Source organism: Osmerus mordax, chromosome 20 (genome assembly GCF_038355195.1).
Source record: "Osmerus mordax isolate fOsmMor3 chromosome 20, fOsmMor3.pri, whole genome shotgun sequence".
Lineage (NCBI taxonomy): Eukaryota > Metazoa > Chordata > Actinopteri > Osmeriformes > Osmeridae > Osmerus > Osmerus mordax.
Window position 1 is genome coordinate 3588713 of NC_090069.1, and position 23502 is coordinate 3612214.

Here is a 23502-nt window from a genome sequence, read left to right on the forward strand (position 1 = left end):
TGGGATTACTTATAAAATCTGAAATTACTCACTAACGCCCCTTTGTCTTTATACAGTAGCTGTGAAAGTGCACCAGTCCGTTTCATCATTTTACAATATTTTATTAAAAAATATAAGCAATATATTCAAAAACTGTTGTCTTTTTCTTTCAGTTTCTTCAATGTTTTGAAGAAACAGTAGGTAACATGTTTAATTTAATTGGATGGAGTTGTCGTTGGGCAATACCCTTTTATCTGAATGACAAATAATGCCGCAACTTAAATAATAAACTGAGGAATAAATACTACAGTTCCATTGAAATGTCTTCTTCAAAGTGTGAGTATGTTTTTTTTTTTTTTCATTTCTTCCTCATCCAAGTATTGTGTCAGCCTTCTGATTTGTCTTGGAATAATTCATCATAGTTTGTGTTGCTGGGATCCTCGTCATTCTCCTAGGGATAGACGTGACGTACAATAAAATATAGTGTACTATAATGTTTTGTCCACATGATTAAACACAGTCAATAAAATATACAATTAAATGATTACATGTTATTCCTTTATCCAACACGTGCATATAGAAAGTAGGAAACTATGCATTATTCACCTTTGGCTCCTTAACCTCCAGATCTTCTCCATACTGTATGGAGAAGTCGATGTGCTGCAACACTATATTGATGCCTTCCTCGTCTGTGCGGTCAAAAGGCAGGAACCTTACCATGCTGTAGTCATCAATCTAGAGAGTACAGAGTAAGAGAGCGTAAGAGAGTAGGAAGTATCATTCCAGAGCATTCCCTAAATACAAAATAAAGGTCACAGAGCTTCACCGAGGAGAAAGGGATCAATTTGACAGTCAGTAATGCCATTTCTGTCCAGACTTGTATTCACTGAACTATGTGATCTTACCAAACCACAGATAGCTTTGGTCAGCTTCTTAAATCTCTTGCTTCTGATGCTGGCTGCGTTGTCCTGCATCATTGAATACATGTCTGGGTCCATGTATCTGATAGGAAGGAGGTAGATCAATAACTACTAGCCTAGACTGAAGAAGCCTAGACAGATATACTGTGAAACAACACAGACACACACCATTTTTGTCCCACTCTGATACCGGTACCTACTTTTCGATCTCCTTCTTGGCATTGGGACTAAGCAAGTCCATCTTGGTCATGATGTTGACCTGAGGGATTTCCAAGGACACCATGGCACTTAATGCAGCCATGACACCTGAGATGAACTGGAAAGGAGCATACAAGGGTTCAAGCCTCAATGAGCAGCTCTGATTCCAGATCATGTCTATTATAGATGTTCACTGCATTCAGTATAATAATTTATTTCACATCACGATTTGATAAGTCGTAACTGTGAGTCAAAGAAAGCGTCAATGGGGGTCTTTACCTTGAAAGTCTCAATCATAAACTGCGAGTCAACCAGGAAGACGCCACAAACACGGAATTCCCACTGCTGGAGCTGTTCCACAAGCTGTCTCATCACAGGGAGGTGTGTGTAGAGCTCTATCTGACCTGTACCCAAAGGACCATTATCATAAGTAAACAAACACAACTAGTTCTTACATCCTCGTCATTGATAATATGATACCCGTCCTTGTCCTTGAATGAATATAGTCTGTAACTGGCAGCTTACCTGGACAATCGAACAGAATATAGTCATCCTCCACGTGACCCAGACTCTCCTCAAGCCAATCAAAGTTGTTGGCAAAGTACTCCATGCAGAAGACGAGACCTCCATTCGGACCAAAGCGCAAAGAGTCATCCTCCATGACATCATCTACCTGGATCAGCTCACGGATGTCTGCGGAGAAGTAAACATTGTGTGAACCGAACCATAAATAAACACAAGTGTATTCGTTAAAACTAGAGTTTCTTACCTGCCATGACAGGGTAGTTAAAATGCTCAGCTGCAGGATCCAGGTTGACTACCTGTACAGAACGGTGAATAGCCTCTGCATGCTGAATCATTGTAGTACAGTAGGTACTCTGAAATGGGAACAAATTGGAAGATATGGATATAGGTCGAGAAAGAGAGGGAGAAGATGTAAGGAGGTTTCGTTTTGGAAAGCTTCAAACGTATTTTGATGCAAAAGGGGACACACTGAAATTACAAAAGTGTTGAAAAACTTAAATTATCGAAGCAAACTTGGTACTTTTACGGTGTAGTTGATTTTAAGTAATTGCAACCAGTCACATCAGATATTAAGAGATAATAATTACGTTTGCTTGCTAGCTAGCTAATTTCAGCATCACCTGGATATTAAGTTACAGTACATTAGTTTGAGGGAGATACAGTACCTTGCCGCTGCCCGCCGGGCCCATCACAAGTTGTGCGTAACGAGGCATTTGACACTCCTGTTCCGGACAATACTATCGTAACAGTAACCCTTCCAAGTTTTTTTAAATGGATAAGTGTTTCGACACAAGCGGTTATACCTTCATATTATTTATATCCCTTATCAACATCATGGTAATAGGAGGCAACCATTTTTTTTTACCATGAGTGTAGGTACAGCTGCCGTATTGCGCCAAAAAGCTCTCGTAAAGAAAATGCAATTCTGCTCAGCGGCGTACCTTGAAATCGTGGGCTGTGCGATTGCTGCGAGCCTGCGACAGTTGGGTCCGGCCAAGCTACAGGCGTTCATAATTCTGTCTAGCTTTTTATTTTATTTTATGAATTAATAATATTGCTTCTTGATATGAAAAAGCAAGTGACTTTTGCTAACGTAGTCAAATTCCACAACAACGTGCATGGACATCAACAGGACAACCCCATGTCTAGGTGAGACTATTACTGAGTCTTGTGTGACTTTTGGTTGGTTGTTTTCTCCTGATGATTCTAAAAACCTTTAACATTAGTATTTAAACGATGATGTAGATCTCGTAAATTGTGTACATATCAATGTCGACTATATCGCCCAAAACAGAATAGACTAAAACAAATAGGAATGAAACCAAATCTGTGATGTAGGTGGTGATAGAAACAACAGCAGTAGTGAAGGACAACTGTAAGGGACAAAATCAAAGAAAACTGTGTCTTTATTGCAGGTATACTGGATTACAGTACTCCAAAAGAGGTACATTTACGTTCCGCAAAACAAGTTTGGACAAAAGATGCCACATTGTGTGGTTTGTCCAAAGCTAGGTTGACCTAATGGGGCCATCTAAGGACACCAGAGGAAACACTACACCTGAGATTGGTCTAAGGACAGTGTTGGTAACAAGAGGATAATTTACTGCCACTGTGATCCCATTAGAGTACTTTAGGTCATCCTTAAGTTAATGAGGTCATCAACCTATTGACACAAATCCAACCAACAGGATGCGTAGATTTTTGATGATTTATATATAATGATCACGTAAAGTCAGATATTCTTTCATTCCTCTCTTTGCAGCAACGGGAAGTGTAAACCTCAGCAGTGGTTTAAGAACCTTGAGACTGCCAGCACCCAGTCGACATATGAAAACCATTCACATACCAAAGACTATAGCAAAGGCCCCCTTTCTAGAGGTGCAGCCAGATGTATATGAAATATCAAACAATATTTGAAGGTAAATGCATGGGAAGTGAGGCATTTTCAATCTCTGTGTCATTCCCAGAACTCCTATCTGACACCTGGTCAGAGGCGGTACCTGCATACCATTGCAGACACCTGCAGCACGGGGCACGTGCACAAGCTAATTCAGCAGCACTATATGAACGTGTTGCACAGGTGTATTCAAGCAGGTGAGACAACCAAGCCTGAAAAAGACACATACACGTAACGAAGCGGTGTAGGAACACGAACACCCCTCGTCTAAGGAATTGCAAAGCCCAGACCGACTTTAGACAAGGCTGTTGTTGGTACTTAGCGATTGTCGCATTGTGACTTTTGTGCTACTTCTGTCCGAAGGCCAACATCTGGTGAAGGATGACATAGTGGGGAACCAGGAGGTTGAGTCACTGCCCAATGAAAATGAGAGTGAGATCCAGAAACAATCTGGTCCAAAGAACCGTGAACGGAAAAGTTCTGTGCGTTCTGGGAAAACCACTCTCCCGAAAATCCCCAATCGACATTCGAGGTAGGTTCCAGACATGCGAATAAGCTGACACGATGAGACACGATGTCACTACATTCAATTTTGTCCAACGCCACAGGACATTCTCTGACAACTCGCCGTCAAAACACAGGAAGGCCAAGAAGCACACTGCTAACAGAGTCGTCACAATGAAAAAACCCAAGCCTGGTCGTAAGTGTGGGGCAGTCGGTGTGGCTTACTGAGACCTGACAGCAATTCAGTAATTGCAATAATTATTAGTGACAGTCATGATTATCTGACGACGAAAAGCTTTCGTCCGTGTCTTTGCTCCAGGGTCCAAGCTGTGGGAGGATGACCTCCCTTTTGACCTGGAGGAGGCGGATGACTCGCTGAGCGAATGCCTGAGCTCACTGTCTATGATGGAGGAAGAGTATGATCCCATGGGATTGACAGCATCCCCCATCAACTTACCTGATTTATGAGAACACGCTCCTGGGCCTGATTTAAACATTACAGCTGCCGTAAGTCTTACTACGTAAGGAGAACACAATTCTGACAGTGATATGAGATTTTTATTACGGGAAAAATTTGAATAAGATAAACTACAGGAAAATTCCAACGTCTAAAAGAACTCATTGCATGAGGGAAATAAAAAAAAATGGCACCAAATATTTCTTTAATGACATTATGCACACACGTGACATTATTGCATTCTCTACAGACACCAGGATGGATGGTCAAATACAAGCGAATGCTGATGACATATAAACGATATCATACATTTCTTTTTGAGTTAAGTTAGCAAACAGTTATGGTACAGCATTAGCATTGTGATGACATAATTGGAGCTGCAGGTGGAAAGGAATGAAACGATACACAAAGTGAACGACAACAACCCATGCCTCCACCGTCCCTCCCTACCATTCTACCTCCCTCCCTCCCTCCGTCCACATGCTTTAGGACTTCTTGTACTCGATCCTCTCCACTTTGACGTCATCTCCAATGAGCTGATAGACATACGTGACCACTGTGGAGGCTTGGATGTCCATCAATACAAAGGATGGGATGATGTTGCTGTGAGGAAACATGAAAAGAGTGGTCGTCCGTTAGGATTACATACCCCTCCGTCCAGTAGGTCTTTACGGGACGGAATCTTCTGGAAGTTGATCTCAAGAGACCTATTCGGTCACGTACCTTTCCAGTGCGTTGTAGGCGCCAGTGGCCGAGCCAGGGTTGATGTAGAACTTGTTCTCGTTCTCAAAGGCCTCAAACTTATGCGTGTGTCCTGAGATGAGGATGTCGACGTCGAGCTGCCTCTGCAACAGCGCCAGGCTAGCCATGTCTCCCCAGGGGATCACTTGGTGGCCATGGATGAGGCCGATCTTAAACTGACCCACCGTCACAACCTTCTGTTCGGGGTAGTTCAGGTTCTGTGGAACAGGCACACGAAGCAGTTACGTTAAAATGATCTGCTCGGATCATTCTCATCTCACCTTTCTAATAAACGGCATTTTCCATTTTTATATTATAAAAGGCACAAAACATATAGGTGATGGTTTCGACAGGAGGTCATGTACTGTAGATGGGACTTAAATTTAAATTAATCAAATTTAAATTAATTTACATTTAAATTAAATTGATGCAGAAACAGACCTCGTCAAAGTCTCCCCTGACGATGTGCACGTCCCCAGCCAAGGTCTTCAAGTAGTCATAGCTCTCTTTGGTGCAGAGGTTGCCTGTGCAGAGGATGTGCTGGATCTTGCCTGGAACCAGCAGCTTCTTGAACTTGGCTGGCAGGGTGTTGCATCGGTGGGGAATGTGCAAGTCACCTAACACCAGGACCAACTAGCAAGCAACAGACAGTTAATGGGTAAAACGGTAAGTTAGGACAAATAATAGAATGCTTTCGGACTGTGCCCACTCTGAGCAAGCCCACAGTATGCAGGCTATCACAGGCAGAGCTAGTCTTACTTTGTTTCTCCACAAAAGCTTTATGTGGAAAGACAAATGGGACAAACAGGATGATTTGATTTTCTACCGAACCACCATAAGGCATTCATTATACCACAGAACAAGAAGTACACTTCAATAACCTCCTTCATGTAATTCTCATATCTGATTTAGAAGTATATACAGAAACAGCATCAGTCTATATTGAAATGACAAGTGAAAAGTGAATAGAAAAGTGAAAATGTGCATCCAGAGATTGAATGCCAGCACCATTACACAATTATCATTTTTGCTATAAGCCTATTTATTTTATACTGTGCCTTTCACTTCATGAACACCATAGGGGTTAGAAATAAATGGGCAGGGGCACTCAATAGTTGGAGTTTACACTGGATGCCTCAACAGCACAAACCACAAACTATGAACTATGAAACACAGCATGACAGTTCACACATTTCTGGGGGTTTTAAACATATTTGAATTAATGTATATCCTACATTAAAGGCTTAGCAGCCCACACAAAGTTAGGAGAGTATTCATAAAAAATAAGTAGAATCAGATTACTGTATATTCTTAATGATATGTTGCTTTATTATATTTGATCTTAGCACAATGCTTGCTGACACTGCAGACACTGCGGTGGTTCTACAGTCCCTTAGCCAGAACCCGTTGTTAGTGTGCACGACAGAGCAATAGAAGACAGGAATAACAGGACACACTGGGGGGGACTTACCCGATGACCAGCCTGTACACAACGTAGAGGTTCATTGGAAGGAGGGGAGGGTGGGAGGGGAGAGCGTGAGACAGGTGGGAGGCACGATGTGTGCAGAGAGATTGCGATGATGCATAATCAAAAATGTAAAAAGAAAACAGGTGGGACAAGAGGGGGAAACTGAAATTAGAAATGAAAAGTGGATGGATTAAGTAAGTGTTCATTCCAAAGGATTAGAGGTGATGGTAGTTAATTTGTTAATGGATGGTTAGTGATCCACACAACAGCGTGACAGTGTCTGGTGCACATCTAGCATCACGTAAAGCTCTGTCGTGATTGAAATGTGGAATTCACCAACAGTTTTAGACCTGCTAAGCAGCAAATAGTAACAGCATTCTAGGCAGTGTCAAATGTGTTTTGCTTTTTGATAGTGTTCGTTGCTACATTTGAAGCTATGGACATCATATTAAAGCTAGCCAAACGCAATGTGTGGCTCACTGCCTCGCAAATGTGGCTGATGTAGCTACCAAGTCTAGTACAGTAGTGCTAATACGAGTGACTGATTATCTGTTACACGCAGAAACAAACATCATGCTTGAAGGACATCAAATGATAAACTGAAAATAAAACACCGTGCAAGTGGGAAAAGGTGAACAGTGCTGAAACTTGTTCTAGTTTGCTTTTACTGATCACTTTTTCATCTGTCATGTGATCATCCACCACGGGCTTAATAGCTGACCAATGTTCCGGCTTCAAAACAATGCTAAAACACAAACGATCTAATAGCATATTGTCCTTTAAGCCTGAAGCAACTGAAATTTGGAGCACAAACAGTCAATAAAATGGCCAGACATGAGATTCTTTGGTTCTTAAGACTTACCATTTTCTATTCTGCTGTATCTGCTTGCCAAACTCAGGAAGCGACTACGTACAATAACGTAAAGTGCGTAGAACTACGTCAAACTCTCAGCCAATTGAATGCGAGTACGCCTACGAACGCCAATCAGGGACAATATTCGTGTGTTGCTCTAGCTCCATAAAGTCTATACGTTCAACTGAACTCAAAAGAAGTACCTCGGAAGAACTCATAAAATAACATAGTAGTAAAATTTCAACAAGCTACCTAATACGTTTGATAATTATATCAAAGCAAAACTCAACATCGTTTTTTAACGGTTTATTGTATAGTTTGTCACCAAAAGTAAACAAAAAGGAGTATGGGGGAGAGAAATACATGTAGGTGGAAGAAGTGAATCAAGATGTCAAAACAACAATTCTAATCCAGGGAGAAGTGCCGGCTCAAAACCCCTCCACATCCCTGCAGCAGCTCAGTGGCTGGTTCAAACTCCAGTGGCACCCCCTTGTTCGTTTTCTGCTTCAGGTCTCGCTCTATTAGCTGTGAACAAGCATGAGCACACAAACACACACACACACAGTAAGAGCATGCATGCTGTACATATACAGTTCTGGTGTCTGGACAGTGTATATGCTCATATAACCCTTGTGTTATCTTCGGGTCATTCTGACCCATCAGTCATTGTGACCCACCGTCGTATTGCGACAGATTTACCGCATACAAAGACAAAGTGAAGCATTTTCTTTTAACAGCTAGGCTGTCTCAGACCCCCCACATTGCAAAGGTTAAAATAAACTTATTTTCATTTGTTTTTGTATTGGGTAAACACAACGATGGTTCGTTATGAACATTTGGGTCATGTGACCCGAAGGCAGCACAAGGGTTAAACCTACCTCATAGGTGGACAGTTCCAGCAGCTCACTGATGTCATCCTCCTTATCACCCAGGGGCTTGTTGATTGCCATGGCAGCTTTGGCCACATCTGGATGGTAGTGCTTCTGCAGGGTCTGTACAACGGAACAGCCGACAGTGATCCATCAGAGTCCATCTACTGGTATGTAGATGACATCACAGCTTGACTCTTTTCCAAACCTGTAACTACACACCTGAATTTCCCATAGACTGCTGTCCAGGGCGTGGCACTGGGCCGGGTCCTCCTCCATCATAAGGTATGGGTCATCGCAGGCCACTAGCACGACAAATACACAATCATTTATCAGCATGAAGACAAGCCGATGCAAGCCGTGACCTTCTTAAAAGGGAGAGAGAGAGAGAGAGAACCACCAGTACCATCGACTGCACTCGGCCGGTGAATGAGGACTCTGCAGGCAGGGTGGCGGCGGATGAGGTTGCAGATGAAGGGCAGTAACATGAGGAGAGCAGTAGGGGGCGCTGTGAGGGCCAGGCGGGCCAGGCGTTTGGCAAAGGCTGCCACCAAGTACACAGGCAGGTGACTGGCAAGGATTATGGAGAAAGAGAGTGAGGAAGGGAGAGTAGTAATATGACAAAAGTAGAATGACTTTAAAATATATCTTTTTTTTATATACATATATATATATATATTTATATTCTTCCTTGAAGCCTTCGCTCTCTAACCCTCTACGAGTGCTGAGGAAAATGCAGTGCTAGACATTAATAGTGGCAAGAGAGAAAGCGGGGACTTACGAGGAGGAGAGGAAGAGGTTGGTTAGGTGGAAGAATCTGGCTCTGTACTTGACATGAAAGACCGAGGGGTCCAGGAGATTGTACAGCTTCTTATAAAAATCTGGATAGTCCCTGCGGGGAAAAAAAGGAAAGTAGGTGTCATCGCTTGATCCCTGAACACAAACCACACTGGGTTATGCAACCCTGATCTAATCAATATCACAGTTACATATCTACGGAACATACTGCTGGAAAAATACAGACAAGGCATGTCATTGTGTTTGTGGATGACTCACAGATTGTGTTGATGTATCAGTACAAACAAGCCATTGAGGGCCAGAAGGCTGATTGCCCCTCCTGTGTAAGAAGACAGAAAATGTAAGATGATTAAAGTCCTCCTCATGTTTACTGCGCAGTAAGAGTCATATTCATTTGATGAGCGCATTCAAACAGCACAACGGTAACTTGTCAAATCCAGCAGATCAGTTAACAGTCCATCAGTGTCCTGTGCATGTGCGACTCACCGACATCATAGGCCGCAGTGAGAAAGTCAATCATGAGTGTGGGCTGGCTCATGTGAGGCAGGATGGAGTCATGCAGGATTACCAGCACCTTCTTGTACATGCTGCCCGGTAACTAAGCAACAGATGGAAGTGTTTCAATGTTATAGCAGTGTGCATGAGAACAGCTGCTGGCAACAAAAAAAAGAAGAAATGTGAAACAATATTTAAAGAATTGATGTCGTAGTACTAATCTAGTTTTACCTTATATTTCAAAAATCCGAGCCACATCCGCTCAAATGCACGCTTGTGTTCCTGACGGGGAGAATTCAAAATAGAATTGGTATAAGACTAAATTACATGATGTGATGTTGATGGGAGGTTCTGCTTACTTTCAGTTTAGCTGCTTTCCAGTCTTTGTGTTTGGCTGTTGAATTTAAAACAAAAATAATACGATTGTTGAAAAATTGCTGTCACGTGTTACATTTAGCCTACTAAGTACATAATACCAATAACAAATACATGGGCTGACCTTCTTGTTTGACCATAAAGTTGGTGAATTCTGATTCTTGGCTGGGGAGGATGATGTTGGACAGCAGGATGAAGACATTGTTTTGGTAAACGGGCATCACTGCCTGAGAAGACCATTTAGGAGCAAATCAAAAACAGTGGCACAACATAATAAACACACAAGCCCAAGAGAAGAGCACCCCACTTGAAGTGTCACAGAAACTAAACGAGCCACGACATTTTATTCACTTAGCAAAAGCATTTCTCCAAAACAACATACAAATAGTGCATAGGCAACTGGGCGACAACCGCCATCTAGTCATTAGTTTTCACGCTTGCTTTGATGATGCAGACGTACCCCTTTGTTTTTTTCCATGACCTTGCCCACGTTCTCCCGGACGGAGCTCATCACGTAGTAGCGCACGTCTTCCATCTCCAAGAACTCCTGAAACCTGGAAATGAGCAGAGCCATGTCCTCCGTCTGAGACAGAAGCCGTTCCACCGCGGCCTTTATCAAGTCTCTGGGGAAACTGTAGTGTTCGCTCCAGTCCAAGTCCTGAAGAGGGAACTTTCCTTCTACCTCTGCGAACTTCATCAGTGTACACAGAGCGGTCTCCTACATCAGATCAGAGGAAAGCAATTCAGTACTTCTGCAAATCTGTTAAATAATGGTTCAGTTGAAAACTGGTCTGATCCTGTATATTTGGGGGAGGGGTGGGGGGGGGGGGATTTATAAATTCATAATGGGACAATACAACGTTCATGTATAGAGTATGTCCTGATTGACAGAATAGGCCTACAATTTACCTTAATCTGATATGAGTCATGGCTAATGTGTTCCAGAAGCAACTCCACACAACTGTTGTACCGATGGCGCATAAACATGCTGTACTTCTCGTCAGCAGTGTGGGTACCTGGAATATAACCACAGAACTCAGGGCTGTCAACAGAAGCGTGTGGCACATGAATCCAAACTATGTATTTTCACCCTCGACCAAATAAAAACATCTGTTGTCATTTGGATTAATTTAATCGTCCATGTTCGTGTTCTTCATGTTCATCAACATATAAATCACATGATTTACGTGCACAATTATACTTGCCACTCAACATCTCCTCTTCCTTGGGCAGCTGCCCCACAAACAGGGCGCATCGCTCCAGTAAAGTGCAGAAAAGTTTGCTACATGAATTTGCGGCAGAGATCAAGTCTTTCTCTTTGTCTGACTGAAAAGTAAAAAGATAAATTTCAATAGTAGTAAACATAACGTTCTGATGGTAGCATAGCCAGTTTAGCTTGTTAGTTAGCTGCGATGAGATTACAAGAGGAGTACAAAAGAAGAACTGGTGAAATTCCATACCTGAAGAAATTCAAGGATGTCAAAAACATCATTAGCATGCTTTCTGCTCTGAATAATTACGTCTACTTTACTGCTTAAATCTGTTTTAGGTTGTTTGGCATGATTCTCTTTAGGGCTGTCCTGCCTCACGTTGCGCTTCTTGGTCGTCGCCATGTTTCCTTGGTCTCGCTCGTTGAAAAAAAAGAAGTAATTGTGTTATTTCGCCCCCTTGTGGTCACGAAATGCTGCTGATCGTGATGGGAAGAAAAATAAATAAAAATGAAATGCAACTGCATGTCACAAATAGAAGGAAACTCTAAAGAAAGTATACCTAATTTTAACTTAAAGCAAGTAATGCTACTTCTGCTTTTAGGCAGGACTGCTCATTCCTCCATTCACTACTCCAACTCCTAATGTAACTAACCTGATTCAGCAAATCAATAAATACATTAGGATGAAGTGCATCTACACCCATGCGGACAAACTCATACAAAAAGAAAAGAAATGCAGCTGAAAAACATCTCAATTGTTGTTGAAAGGATTTGCACTTGTGAGCTGGCTTTATAAGAACAATTGTTTATTTTTGTATTCCATAATTGAGCAAATCATTTCCATTGACTATAACCATTCCCCTATGACTAAAATAAAACTCAATTTGTATATATATAAACCGCAAATTAGTAAAGTACATTGTATCCCTGGTTTGTCTGGCATGTGACTCAGTCTGAGCCATCACCTTCATCTTCATCCTGGAAAACAGGAAAAAAAGATTCATGAGTACGTAGGATGTTATTACTGTATATTCTCTTAATATATACTTTTGAAAATTCTCTGCTTTCTTGTTGACCCACCAGCTTCTTATCCTTATCCTCCCGTAGCCCTGAAGCTGTGGCCTCAAAGTCGTGCAGGGTCAACGTGGCCATCCAGCTGGCCATGGAGCCTTCCTGGCCCTCGGTCTGCACAATGCTGGGGTAGATGTGCTCCTCCTTGAAGGCCTGGATCGAGTCCTCCTCTTGGGTCCATTCTAGCCGCTCGTGGATGCCGTCCCCACCAAAGCGTTTATTGTACCTGTCAAAGTGGACCTTCTCCAGCACCAGCCCCAGCCCCGGGGCCTTGGGCACATCCACCTTCTCCTCCCCCCAGCTCCTCTGCAGAACCTCCTCCCCGGCGTAGCCCTTCATCACTGCGATCACCAGACCGATCATCTTCCTGATTTGGTGCATCATGAAGCTTTGGCCTCGCACAGTGATGACGGCAAACTCGGAGCCGCCGCGCACGAAGGGGTCGCCGCAAGACATCTCCGTGATGTAACGGCGGGCGCTGGGGTCTTTGGGTGCCTTCTGGGATGTGAAGTTGTGGAAGTTACGGGTGCCCTTGTACTGGGCAAAGAGGCGGTTGACTCTCTGCAGTGTCTCTGGCTCTAAACGGAAGGCGGCAGAATTGTGGGTGTCGTAGTCCTTTGGAGCAAAGGCCACACTGGGAAGCATGTAAGAGTAAGTGCGAGCGTCACAGTTGTTTTTGGAATTGAAACCACCGGTAACTCTCTTGAAACCTGTTGATAAAAAATTTTTAAAAAAGTAATCCAGTAATCCACAGTGAATCTGACAGAAAAGGCTTCATATTTTCCAACCGCACTTTATTTCACAATGTAATCTCACCAAGCACTCTTATTTGCGCTGGAAGATAAGAATTGATTTTCTCGACAATTTCTTCAATCAGCCACAATTTCAGCGATACCACTTGACCAGCAGCAGAAACACCCTTACGAAAAAAACAATTTCGAGAATGAATGCACAGCATGTCTCGATTTATATATATATATATATATATATATTCATACAATGCAGTAAACATACCCAACAGCAACTACTCAGATTAGAGGTTTTACACACTATGCCCACCAATGTTCATACCTTGTCGGTTCTCGCACATCTTTGGAAAGACATTTTCTTCATGTCATCACCATGGTTTTCCGGAATGCATCCAGCCTTAATAAGTGCTCTGATCAACTCATCTTCAATGGTCATGAACTTGCAAGATCCAGCATTTCTCTAAACACAAATGTCCAAACCAAGACATAAGGTAACGACAGTGACAGATAATCTATGTGAATTTAGACCACTTGAAAATAAAATAGCTACCTGCATGCCATAGTACCCTTTTCCTGAATAGGCCATAAGTAGAACCACTTTCTTTTTCGGGTATTTCTTCTCATCAGCAGCCTGATCCTCCTCAGTTTTCACCTTCTTTGAGATGTGCCCATTCTCTCCCAAGTCCCCGCTTCCTTCCTCCACTCGCTTCAATGACTTGGCGGTCTGCATGTTCTCACACTCGGTGCTCATCATCCAACGGTACCCCACACACTTGTTAAGGCAACCTAATGGAGGATACAGAACGCATTCTTAACGAGATAACTCAACGAGCATTTAACTCTATCCTCACATAGAATACCTGGGAATTGCTCTTGGTATCGCCTTTTATACCCTCAAGAAGTCTGCCTTTTATATTCTGTCCTCCACATATCTTAGAGGGCAGATCAGAGGTTGGGCACATCTTTCAAAGGGTCAGTTCCAAGGAGCTTGCACGAGCTTAAGAATGGCAATATCACGCGAGCTCGAACTGGTGATGGAATACAGCTAGGGAGAAAAGACTCGCAAGTTCTGACCAATTCCCACTAGACAGACAGAAGGGTCAGTTAATTGGTAAAATCTACAGTTGGCTTCAGATCAGAGTTGAATCTACACTGCACAAGATGTCTAGCACAACTGTTCCTACCAGGCTTACCTTTACAATTGATTCTCAATAATCGTGAACTTGCTAAGACACTCAATACCGGACGAATTGTCAGCATATCTTGTAAAGCGATGGGTTGAACTGTAACGGAGGCAAGTAGGTCAGCTGCCTCAGTCCCACCAAGCTAATCTGAGCTAACTAAACTTAGCATCAAATAACAGCGTTGCGCTAGCTAGTTTTTCTAGCCATTCAAGATAGCAAAATGAGTAGAGAAAAAAACTTTTAGACGCTGCACTCACGAACTATCATCAAACATGGATGTCCCAATTGCGACCTGGCACGTTAGAAGTAGCTAGCTACAGTATACATATTTGTAATGTAAATAGCCTAGCTAGTGGTACATCAAGTGGGAACACACATGGCTACACGAAACTTTAACCTTTCTATCGCGAGAGTGGATATGAAATAGGGTGCACGCGCACTTACTCACTGTGCACACGTCTCCTCTGATCTGATGTTAGCTAGCTGGAAGCTAGCCCGCGACGTCTTTTCATAATATGCTGTACATTTTTGCCTGTGGTTCCAGAGTGGTTAGTCGACGTTTTCTGTAAGGGTATAACTGTTAAAGTTAAAGTCCACGTTTTTGACAATCTTCTGATTCTAGCAACAACAGGCCAGCAACTGGACTATAGCTAGCTACTACTACTGACCACAGCAGCTTGACTTCAGTTTTAACACCGAGGCCTCGTTCTCCCCGTCCTCAGAAAGATGAGCTTTCTATTGTAAGTTTGTTAGCTAGATATTTACTGTGGATCATTGTGTTGGAAGTTCAATACCCATTTCTTTCAATGTTTTGATATTTGTTTTGGGTGAACTGAGCGACATTTAGCGAGCCCACCAACTGGCAATACAAATGACCTGGGGATTTTGTTTTTTGTTTGTCTGCTTCTTCAGCAATATTTATGATTTTAGAATAATGGCTAGCCGGTTACTATAGTAGATGACTGTTTCTTTCCATAGAGTAGCCTATTTTAATTATGTCAGGAACTGACATAGCCTACAAATTAACTAATATTATGAGCCCTAACTTGGGGTAACCCTAACTGCGTTTTAGTTCAGCAGTCACTTGATTATGGAAAGCTGCCAGTGCTGCTACAAAATAACACGTCTGACAGATACATTCTCGTTGGACTGTAGTTGTAGGTGCTTTTCAACGTTTAAGGTTCAGCTGAACCAGAAATAGACCAAGCTAGGTTGTACGCATTTGCCCTGTCTACGCTTTTGCTGGCTACCTCACTAGTACTGCTTCAAAGTGCGTGCTCGGGTAGCCAATGGGATGAAGTTTCAACGTGTATTTATAAGCTGTAATGAAGGCATGACAAGGCATATGTGCTGGTATCAAACTTGTATTAATCATATGTTGTATGGTATGGGGACAGCCACTGTGTCCAGAATATGGACAGGAGTGGCTTGTCTTAGGGTAGATCAATATCTCTCTCAACACACAATATGCCATTTATACACATTATTTCACTACCTCTGTTGTCCCCCCCCCCCCCCCCCCCCCCTCTGATATTGTCTCACAGTGGCAATCGCCCGTCCAAGACTTTTAAACCCAAAAAGAACATACCAGAGGGCTCTCATCAATATGAGCTTTTGAAACACGCAGAGGCTACGCTGGGCAGTGGGAACCTCCGAATGGCAGTCATGCTTCCACAGGGAGAGGATCTGAACGAGTGGGTTGCAGTCAACAGTAAGGGGCTATCTGCACATCTCCATCTTCTGCACACATTTTCATGACCTTTGCGAAGTTTCCCTAGACATTTCTCCCTGACTCCCTGGCCCAACCACGTATCACATTGCAAATGGATCAGAGATGCGTCAGCAACCTCAAGTGTTTCACTTCTGTAAAGTCAACTTTCAGCTCAGTTAACTGTCAGGAGAGGATATTAACATTCGCTCCAAGGAGTGCTGTGTTGGCTAGGGGAAAGACAGACCTCTTTGTACTGCCAGCTCTTTTGTTTGCTGTCTTAAATCAAGTTAAATGACTCTGCCAGCGGATGTCTTATTTCCTGTTTAGCACACATGCAGTGACCTCACTCTTGGAAAGTCTGATGTTCTGCGGTGAGATTAGCAAACAGCAGACTGACCCTAGCTTTGACTGCAGGTCCCACGATTCCGATAGAAGACTTGAAGATAAATCTCTTCTTTGACATGAGACCGTGCTATAATTCTGCATGTGACTGGGAGTTGACACAACATGTATATTACACGGAGACTGCTATTTCCATGCATTTCTTATTGTATAGCCACGTATAAATGTTTGAGCGCACACAAGAGGGTCCTTGACGAGTGTTTCTTTTCCAGCTGTGGATTTCTTCAACCAGATCAACATGCTGTATGGCACCATAACAGACTTCTGCACCGAGGAAAGCTGCCCTGTCATGTCCGCTGGGCTCAAGTAAGGGTTTGCATAAATACACGTTGAAGGACGGGTTGGATGTTTGCATGTTTTTTTTTAATGCGATTATTGCATTTACATTTAGTCATTTAGCAGACGCTCTTATCCAGAGCGACTTACAGTAAGTACAGGGACATTCCCCCGAGGCAAGTAGGGTGAAGTGCCTTGCCCAAGGACACAACGTCAATTTGCACGGCCGGACATCGAACTGGCAACCTTCGGATTACTAGCCCGATTCCCTAACCGCTCAGCCACCTGACTTATTGCAACTTCTCTCGTATAGGTATGAGTACCATTGGGCAGATGGAACCAACATCAAGAAGCCAATTAAATGTTCAGCTCCCAAGTACATTGACTATCTAATGACCTGGGTGCAAGACCAACTCGATGATGAGACGCTTTTCCCATCCAAAATAGGTATGAGTTGTGTCTTGCAGTCCATTTTGGTTAAAGATTTTATTGCACTCAATTGCGTTTTCTCGCTCTCAGACCCTGCCGTGTTTTCTGTGGCTCCAATGTGATCTCTTGCGTTTTCACCCAAGGTGTGCCCTTCAAGCGGAACTTCATGTCGGTGGCCAAGACCATCCTGAAGCGCCTGTTTAGGGTTTACGCCCACATCTACCACCAGCACTTTGACTCTGTCATGCAGCTGCAAGAGGAGGCTCATTTAAACACATCGTTCAAACACTTCATCTTTTTTGTACAGGTAAAGTAAACCGCACATGCAAAGAGGTGTCGGGTACTTGTCTGTGGACGATGAGTGTCAGGAAGATGATTTTCAAATGTTGTCCAGGCACAAAAGGAGATGAGGCTAAAGTGAAAACGTGATTAAGTAAACTGTTGTATTTTCTTGTGTTTTACAGGAGTTTGGCTTGATTGACAGGAAAGAGTTGGTCCCATTACAGGAGCTGATTGAGAAACTGACAACCAAGGACAGATAGGCTGTGAGGTATTCCTGCAGCCTGTGGTCTATACTTAGTTTGCACAGATACCCACCCTATGAGAGCTATTGTATGCAGTACATGAGGAAGTGTTCTTGATATGGCCAGGATTGAGGAAGCCTGTACTTCTGTTAGGCACCTGGAGATAAGGTATGGAGTTAGCCTAACCCTTTAGCGCTAGCTTTTTGCTGGTACATTTATTAACCTATATTAACAGTTTCGGCAAACCTCAAGAAACGTATTCCTTTTCTGTTTGCATTTATCTTGAAATTATTGGAATATCCCTACTACAAGTGAAGAGGTACATATATTAGGAAGGTTCGAGTGGTACAACAGTGTGAACAAATGGGTTGTTGGTGACATTTTTCCCCCCAACTACATTTCCTGACTAGTCAATGAATAACCTTATCTTCTGCTTAGGCCTTGAAACTACTGTTATAGAATTACAAGACCTTTACTTATCGAGTCCCTTAAAACCACCAGTAACTCCACATTCCCAAGTGCCTAACATGGCTCATGTTCACTCTCCATCTGGTACCGTAGACCTTTTACTGTAGGATAAACCTAACACTTAGTCTAGGAAAAGACAGTTTTAGCCCTACTCAGATTAATGCAGAACCTCCCCCTTCCTCCCTTCCCAGTTCACGCGCAATATATAAATCTGTGTTTTTTATGGTTAGTTATGATCTTATCAGCTCCACATTTGTAACCCATAGGATGCCTCTGTCTTGTATTATCTTACCAGCCATGAAGCACTTTGTAAAACGTTTTTAAATTCTCGCCCCCATTTTTTCCTGAATGTTAATGCAACGTTATTTGTGCCCGCACAGAATGTCAATGCAATGCTTAACTACCCAATGAAAGATGTGATGTATTATGCTTTTGTATGGTCGTTTGGTAGTGCTGTGCATCAGAGAGCAGAAGCGTGGACATCCCAACATGAAAATGGATTGTACTATGCAAAAACTGTTATGCTAGTTTTACACTGGAGATGAAAAGCATTGTTTATTTTAGTCATGTACTTCTGACCATTTAACAACAAATTTCCAAGTGGGAACAATTGATTTTGCTCTTCTATTTTCTCTTTGTTTTACCTAAAAGTGATAGCAATGAAGAGTGAGTATGCAGTAAGGGTTGAAAGCAATGAATTTCATTGTTTTTTTTTTATGTTATTTTCTAAACTTTTCTTTATTAGGAAGATGTGAAATGTATGGGATGTAACCCACACAGCATATACAATAAGGTTTGGTGTTTCTTGGAAAGCATATTTTATAAGCATGGTGTGATCCTTGGGTTTTAGCCCAGTTTTAAAGGGGACTTAAGCCTTTACCCTCTTCACGATATTTTCCGAAGTCTACTAAATGCTTTGTTGTCATTTAGTCTAGCTTATGCGTTAGATATTGAATGTGATTCTTCATCAGACAACCTGAAACGTTGTAATTGTAACAAAGCCATCTATTTGTCATGCCTCTTTGCTCTATGAAAATACTCATGGCACAAGTTGATACTGTACCTATAGTGTATATTCCCCTGGCTGTAATATAATCAAGTGAATCGTTTGTAAATAATGTGGTTGAGGGGGTTTTCAAAGCTACTGAATTGAATGAATGCTGTTTACAAGGCAAATAAAGAGGATCTTTGAAAGCGTTAGTAATTTTGGTATTGTTAATACTCAATTTGCTCCTACTGTAGACTATGAATAGCTTAGTGAATAAGTGAGCAGTCGGGGCAAGTGAAGGCAGAGGAAGCATTTATGTGGGCGGAGCTATGCAATTGCCACATCTTTCGCAGCTGTTTCCTTACGGCGCGAAAGCTTCAAACCACGGGCGCTCAAGACGCAAATTATTTGCCAGTTGACAACGTCTACATTTATCGTTTAAAACAATGCCGTCGACACAGAAGAGGGCTTGTCTTAGTCCAGTAAACGATAGTAAGGAGAAAAGAATAATGCGAATTTCAATAGAAGGCAATATTGGTAAGTAGCGTAAAAAGCAACATTGGCTACAGTATGTTACAACATAAATACACAATCGTGGTTCTGATATGTTATTTGATGACACTGTACTTAATTACGTATGATTTAATTGGCTATAAGCTACCATAATTATTTACTGTGTAGTCTGCACATTTGTGCAATCAGTTAAGTGTCGGAACATCTTTTAAGTCGGTATTTGTCATTTCATAAAAAGTTATGGCTGGTCAAATTGTCTATAGGCCTAAAACAGGCCCACATTAAACTAGCTTTTTTTAGTTGTAGTCCATACATGCAGATCCAAAAAGTCCCGCGCTGAAAATGTATACTGTCATGAGGTCGAATGATCACGCGCATGTCCATATTATGGGTTATTTGTAGAACTGCCTGGACATCTGTTAATACAAGTGTTAAATACATTAAATGTATCGGAAATAATCCATAACCTTAACGTTAATACACTTAATTCATCCATTGTCTTACTTCCGCATTTCCTCTCCAGCGGCGGGCAAATCGACATTAGTGCGCTTCTTGGAGGAGCAGAGCAATGACTGGGAAGTTGTACCTGAACCAATCGCTAGGTGGTGCAATGTACAAACCCAGAAGGGTGAGTTTGAGGTAAATAAAACATTCACTTTACCTTAAATCTGAGTGAAAATCAACAATGAGTGGTTGGGTTTGTATTGAAGGTGGTTCAAAGAATTTAGAGTCAAGGTATTGGTGTAATAAGTGGTTGATCCATCTCTGATGACTGTACTGTCTCTGCCCTTGGAGAACTCGATGAGATTATTATGGTGTGTAGAGCTTTATCACAAGACTGCCCTGTGTTCTGGCATGGAGACACCTCTAATTGATCTGCAATGAGATGAGATTGGTCATTAATCCCTGGGATAATGAGGGAATTTGGATCTTGTCACTGGAGAATGTCATGTTAATGAAGCTTTGTTAAGGATGAATGGGCAGGCCATTTACAATCCCTTAATGCATTGTCAATTTACCTTAGAATTTGGGCTCATCACAACATCCAGATTGGGTGCCCCACCCTAGCTAAATCTGTTTTCAAAACTTTGCATTTGACTCAAGAATCTGTGTGTGCGCCTGTATGGCGCTTGTATTTAACTGAGTTTTGAATGCAGCTGCCACCTGGCCTAGTCCACTCTGCGTCAGTATGTTAGATTACACACCCAGAGGAACAGATGGTGCTGCCCTGAACAGCTGAGCATGTCCGTTCATAGTCTTCAGACCCTCCGCTCTCCCTCCTATACACATGGTCTGGCTCACAATACCCCAGCTAAACATCCAGATGAACCGTTCGATCTCGTTCGTTACTCTCTCGAACCCTTCATCCTGAGCCCCCTTATCTATCAATACCCAGGCGTGTAAGGACACGCGAGCAAGACCTCAATTCACACCGTCAGCCTTTTTCAATCTCATTATTCTAAGCCCACCGTGAACCATGCTGAGCAATTGGGAGTTGCACTGACTTCTACTGCTGGTGTGCAATCAGAGCCCATTCTCACGTGGTTTATTAGGGGACCTTTATTCACCAGGCCATCTACATTCGGTTCAAGTGGCATGATGGAGGGAGTCAGGTGGCTGAGCGGTGAGGGAGTCGGACTAGTAATCCGAAGGTTGCCAGTTCGATTCCCGGTCATGCCAACTGACGTTGTGTCCTTGGGCAAGGCACTTCACCCTACTTGCCTCGGGGGAATGTCCCTGTAGTTACTGTAAGTCGCTCTGGATAAGAGCGTCTGCTAAATGACTAAATGTAAATGTAATGATGATTGTCTTTTTATACTAGAACTCAATAGAAGTAACCCAACTCCTGCTTGCAGGAGCTCACCACCTCTCAGAAGAGCGGCGGCAATGTCCTTCAGATGATGTATGAGAAGCCCGAGAGGTGGGCATACACCTTCCAGACCTACGCCTGTATGAGCAGAGTACGCGCTCAAATCAAATCCACACAGGGCAAGCTCCGAGAGGCGGAAAACCCCGTCCAGTTCTTTGAGCGTTCCGTCTACAGCGACAGGTATGGACGGCGACATCGACGACTGTCTGGAGCGAGCGTGACTGGATGTGACCCGTAATGTAATGGATGTGACCTATGATGTCCTACAAAGTTTTTCTCACTCTTCCTCACTTGTGGTGACGGAACTTCAAAATGATACCTTTGGCTCTGGCGTTGTGTCCGTTTAGGTACATCTTTGCCGCCAACTTGTATGAGAGTGAGTGTCTTAACGACACCGAGTGGGCTATCTACCAGGACTGGCATGGCTGGCTCCACAATCAGTTTGGAAAACACATTGAGCTGGACGGCATCATCTACCTCAGAGCCGCACCGGAGGTACCCTCAAGCACACAGCCACTCTCGCTGTCTCTCACTTCCCCATCCTGTGCTGTTGGTTGAGAAGCTGTCTAGGAAAGCGGAACAGTAAGACTTATTCCATGAAAAACCTTTGCGCGTGTGTGTGTAGAGATGTTTGGAGCGGCTGCACCTCCGAGGCAGAGAGGAGGAGCAGGGCATCCCCCTGGAGTATATGGAGAAGCTCCACTTCAAACATGAGAGCTGGTTGCAGCACAAAACCATGAGGTGAGGCGCCGACACGCGACCTGCTTACGTTGTAGAATGTTTGTGTGTGAGAGAGGGGGGTTGTCAGTGTGGACTCGGAACTAGAGGCATAGGTATTTAACAGGTAATTTATGATGCAGGAATGTGTTTTGATAAAGAAAGAGTTGGGACATCGGTTTGGTTTGTATCTCAGGTCAATTGTGAGCCGAACGTTTCCTAAAAAAGATGGATTGCGCGAGTTCCTCCTCGCGTCGAAAATCATTTCTGCCGATAGATGCTTGCATAAGCATTGTGGAAGTCAATGACGCATGTCTCATTTTGATCTTTTGACCACCAGTATGGAGTTTGAGTATCTAAACAACGTGCCGGTTCTGACTCTGGACGTGAATGAAGACTTCAAAGGGGACAAAGTCAAATGTGCTGACATGGTGGAAAAGGTAAGACTTGTTGCACCTTATTCTAAATATGTTTGGATAAACATAAGTAACACTTATGTGAAGTAAGCACTAAGGAATGGATGGGACTATATATAGCTTGTTTTTTATGTTTCAAGAAAACATGGTGCTTGACTGTTTCAAACTTCCTGTTCTATGACTTCACAACAACACGTGCACAAACACACACAGTTTCCCTAATGGAACTGAAGCCTGACCAAAAGCATGCAACCGTTTTTATGCCGATGGTAAATACCAGCGTTATGCATGATGTCTTTTCAAACTTATACACACATAATGTCACTGTATGTGACATACAAATTGCACTTTTGAGGTTCATGTTGTTAAATTGTTCATTTTAACTTGTTCAACGACATGCTCTTATGGTTCTTCCCTTTGGGACTTATTTAGTTTTCACAATGTATGCTTCATGTTTTGGCTACCCGCAATGTTTGGGGCTATCTCGTTGTTATGATCAGTGACCTATGCACTTTTGTAAAACTCTCTTTTGGAAGTCGCTTTGGATAAAAGCGTCTGCTAAATGCATACATGTAAATGTATGTATATTGTGCTAACTGTTGTGCCTATTTCAGGTCAAAGACTTCCTCAGCTCTTTGTAGACCTCAGCAGATGATCAGTGACTCTGGAGGACAGAAGCCACTACATTCACAGGGATGATTAAACTGGGATTGAGGATATTTTCTCATTACAACAATGTCTCACATTCACTCAAAGCATTTTAAATGTACTTACCTTATAGCTAAGTGTACTTGCCTTCAAGGCCATTTTTGTAAAGATTTTTTCTTATGCGTGTTTTATTTATAATGACCAATGTACATGGAAAAGGAAATAAAAAGTATACATTTAAGAGCGA

At 42.7% G+C, this 23502-nt stretch overlaps 7 protein-coding genes across 12 annotated transcripts; 3 read left to right on the plus strand and 4 right to left on the minus strand.

Annotated features, from left to right (window-relative positions):
- Positions 1–92: 92 nt before the first annotated feature.
- On the minus strand, positions 93–2494 carry gpn3 (GPN-loop GTPase 3). Its single transcript, XM_067258245.1, has 8 exons — positions 2288–2494; positions 1867–1975; positions 1623–1790; positions 1377–1501; positions 1100–1215; positions 885–981; positions 586–714; positions 93–430 (listed from the first exon to the last, which is right to left on the minus strand). Exons 1-8 carry the CDS (start codon positions 2333–2335, stop codon positions 365–367), a joined length of 858 nt encoding a protein of 285 aa, XP_067114346.1. The 5' UTR covers positions 2336–2494; the 3' UTR covers positions 93–364.
- A 194-nt stretch (positions 2495–2688) lies between these two features.
- LOC136964169 (protein FAM216A) lies at positions 2689–4663 on the plus strand. Its single transcript, XM_067258156.1, has 7 exons — positions 2689–2771; positions 3038–3066; positions 3385–3500; positions 3590–3716; positions 3883–4051; positions 4128–4219; positions 4343–4663. Exons 1-7 carry the CDS (start codon positions 2689–2691, stop codon positions 4489–4491), a joined length of 765 nt encoding a protein of 254 aa, XP_067114257.1. The 3' UTR covers positions 4492–4663.
- vps29 (VPS29 retromer complex component) lies at positions 4659–7603 on the minus strand. Of its 2 annotated transcripts, XM_067258158.1 has the most exons (5): positions 7552–7596; positions 6693–6704; positions 5663–5854; positions 5204–5439; positions 4659–5083 (listed from the first exon to the last, which is right to left on the minus strand). In XM_067258158.1, the coding sequence occupies exons 1-5, from the start codon at positions 7552–7554 to the stop codon at positions 4966–4968; spliced, it is 561 nt and encodes a 186-aa protein (XP_067114259.1). In that variant the 5' UTR covers positions 7555–7596; the 3' UTR covers positions 4659–4965. The 2 variants fall into 2 exon arrangements, with proteins under 2 accessions (XP_067114259.1, XP_067114260.1); XM_067258159.1 differs by lacking the exon at positions 6693–6704 and having other exon boundaries at positions 7552–7603.
- A 232-nt stretch (positions 7604–7835) lies between these two features.
- Positions 7836–11692, minus strand: noc4l (nucleolar complex associated 4 homolog). Its single transcript, XM_067258318.1, has 14 exons — positions 11540–11692; positions 11285–11405; positions 10989–11095; positions 10540–10797; positions 10204–10306; positions 10064–10098; positions 9936–9986; positions 9696–9807; positions 9468–9528; positions 9193–9303; positions 8818–8981; positions 8634–8716; positions 8421–8534; positions 7836–8067 (listed from the first exon to the last, which is right to left on the minus strand). Exons 1-14 carry the CDS (start codon positions 11690–11692, stop codon positions 7948–7950), a joined length of 1593 nt encoding a protein of 530 aa, XP_067114419.1. The 3' UTR covers positions 7836–7947.
- Positions 11693–12083: 391 nt separating this feature from the next.
- Positions 12084–14654, minus strand: pus1 (pseudouridine synthase 1). Of its 4 annotated transcripts, XM_067258394.1 has the most exons (7): positions 14303–14364; positions 14002–14154; positions 13660–13895; positions 13432–13569; positions 13177–13279; positions 12370–13070; positions 12084–12267 (listed from the first exon to the last, which is right to left on the minus strand). In XM_067258394.1, the coding sequence occupies exons 2-7, from the start codon at positions 14069–14071 to the stop codon at positions 12238–12240; spliced, it is 1278 nt and encodes a 425-aa protein (XP_067114495.1). In that variant the 5' UTR covers positions 14072–14154; positions 14303–14364; the 3' UTR covers positions 12084–12237. The 4 variants fall into 4 exon arrangements, with proteins under 4 accessions (XP_067114495.1, XP_067114497.1, XP_067114496.1 ...); XM_067258396.1 differs by lacking the exons at positions 14002–14154; positions 14303–14364 and adding an exon at positions 14551–14654; XM_067258395.1 differs by lacking the exon at positions 14002–14154 and having other exon boundaries at positions 14303–14654.
- Positions 14655–14761: 107 nt separating this feature from the next.
- LOC136964170 (MOB kinase activator 1B-like) lies at positions 14762–18566 on the plus strand. Its single transcript, XM_067258157.1, has 6 exons — positions 14762–15033; positions 15838–16004; positions 16619–16712; positions 16996–17129; positions 17255–17418; positions 17576–18566. Exons 1-6 carry the CDS (start codon positions 15020–15022, stop codon positions 17651–17653), a joined length of 651 nt encoding a protein of 216 aa, XP_067114258.1. The 5' UTR covers positions 14762–15019; the 3' UTR covers positions 17654–18566.
- Positions 18567–19488: 922 nt separating this feature from the next.
- dck (deoxycytidine kinase) lies at positions 19489–23502 on the plus strand. Of its 2 annotated transcripts, XM_067258263.1 has the most exons (7): positions 19489–19628; positions 20128–20243; positions 21461–21654; positions 21822–21969; positions 22100–22215; positions 22532–22631; positions 23222–23502. In XM_067258263.1, the coding sequence occupies exons 1-7, from the start codon at positions 19538–19540 to the stop codon at positions 23246–23248; spliced, it is 792 nt and encodes a 263-aa protein (XP_067114364.1). In that variant the 5' UTR covers positions 19489–19537; the 3' UTR covers positions 23249–23502. The 2 variants fall into 2 exon arrangements, with proteins under 2 accessions (XP_067114364.1, XP_067114365.1); XM_067258264.1 differs by lacking the exon at positions 19489–19628 and having other exon boundaries at positions 20223–20232.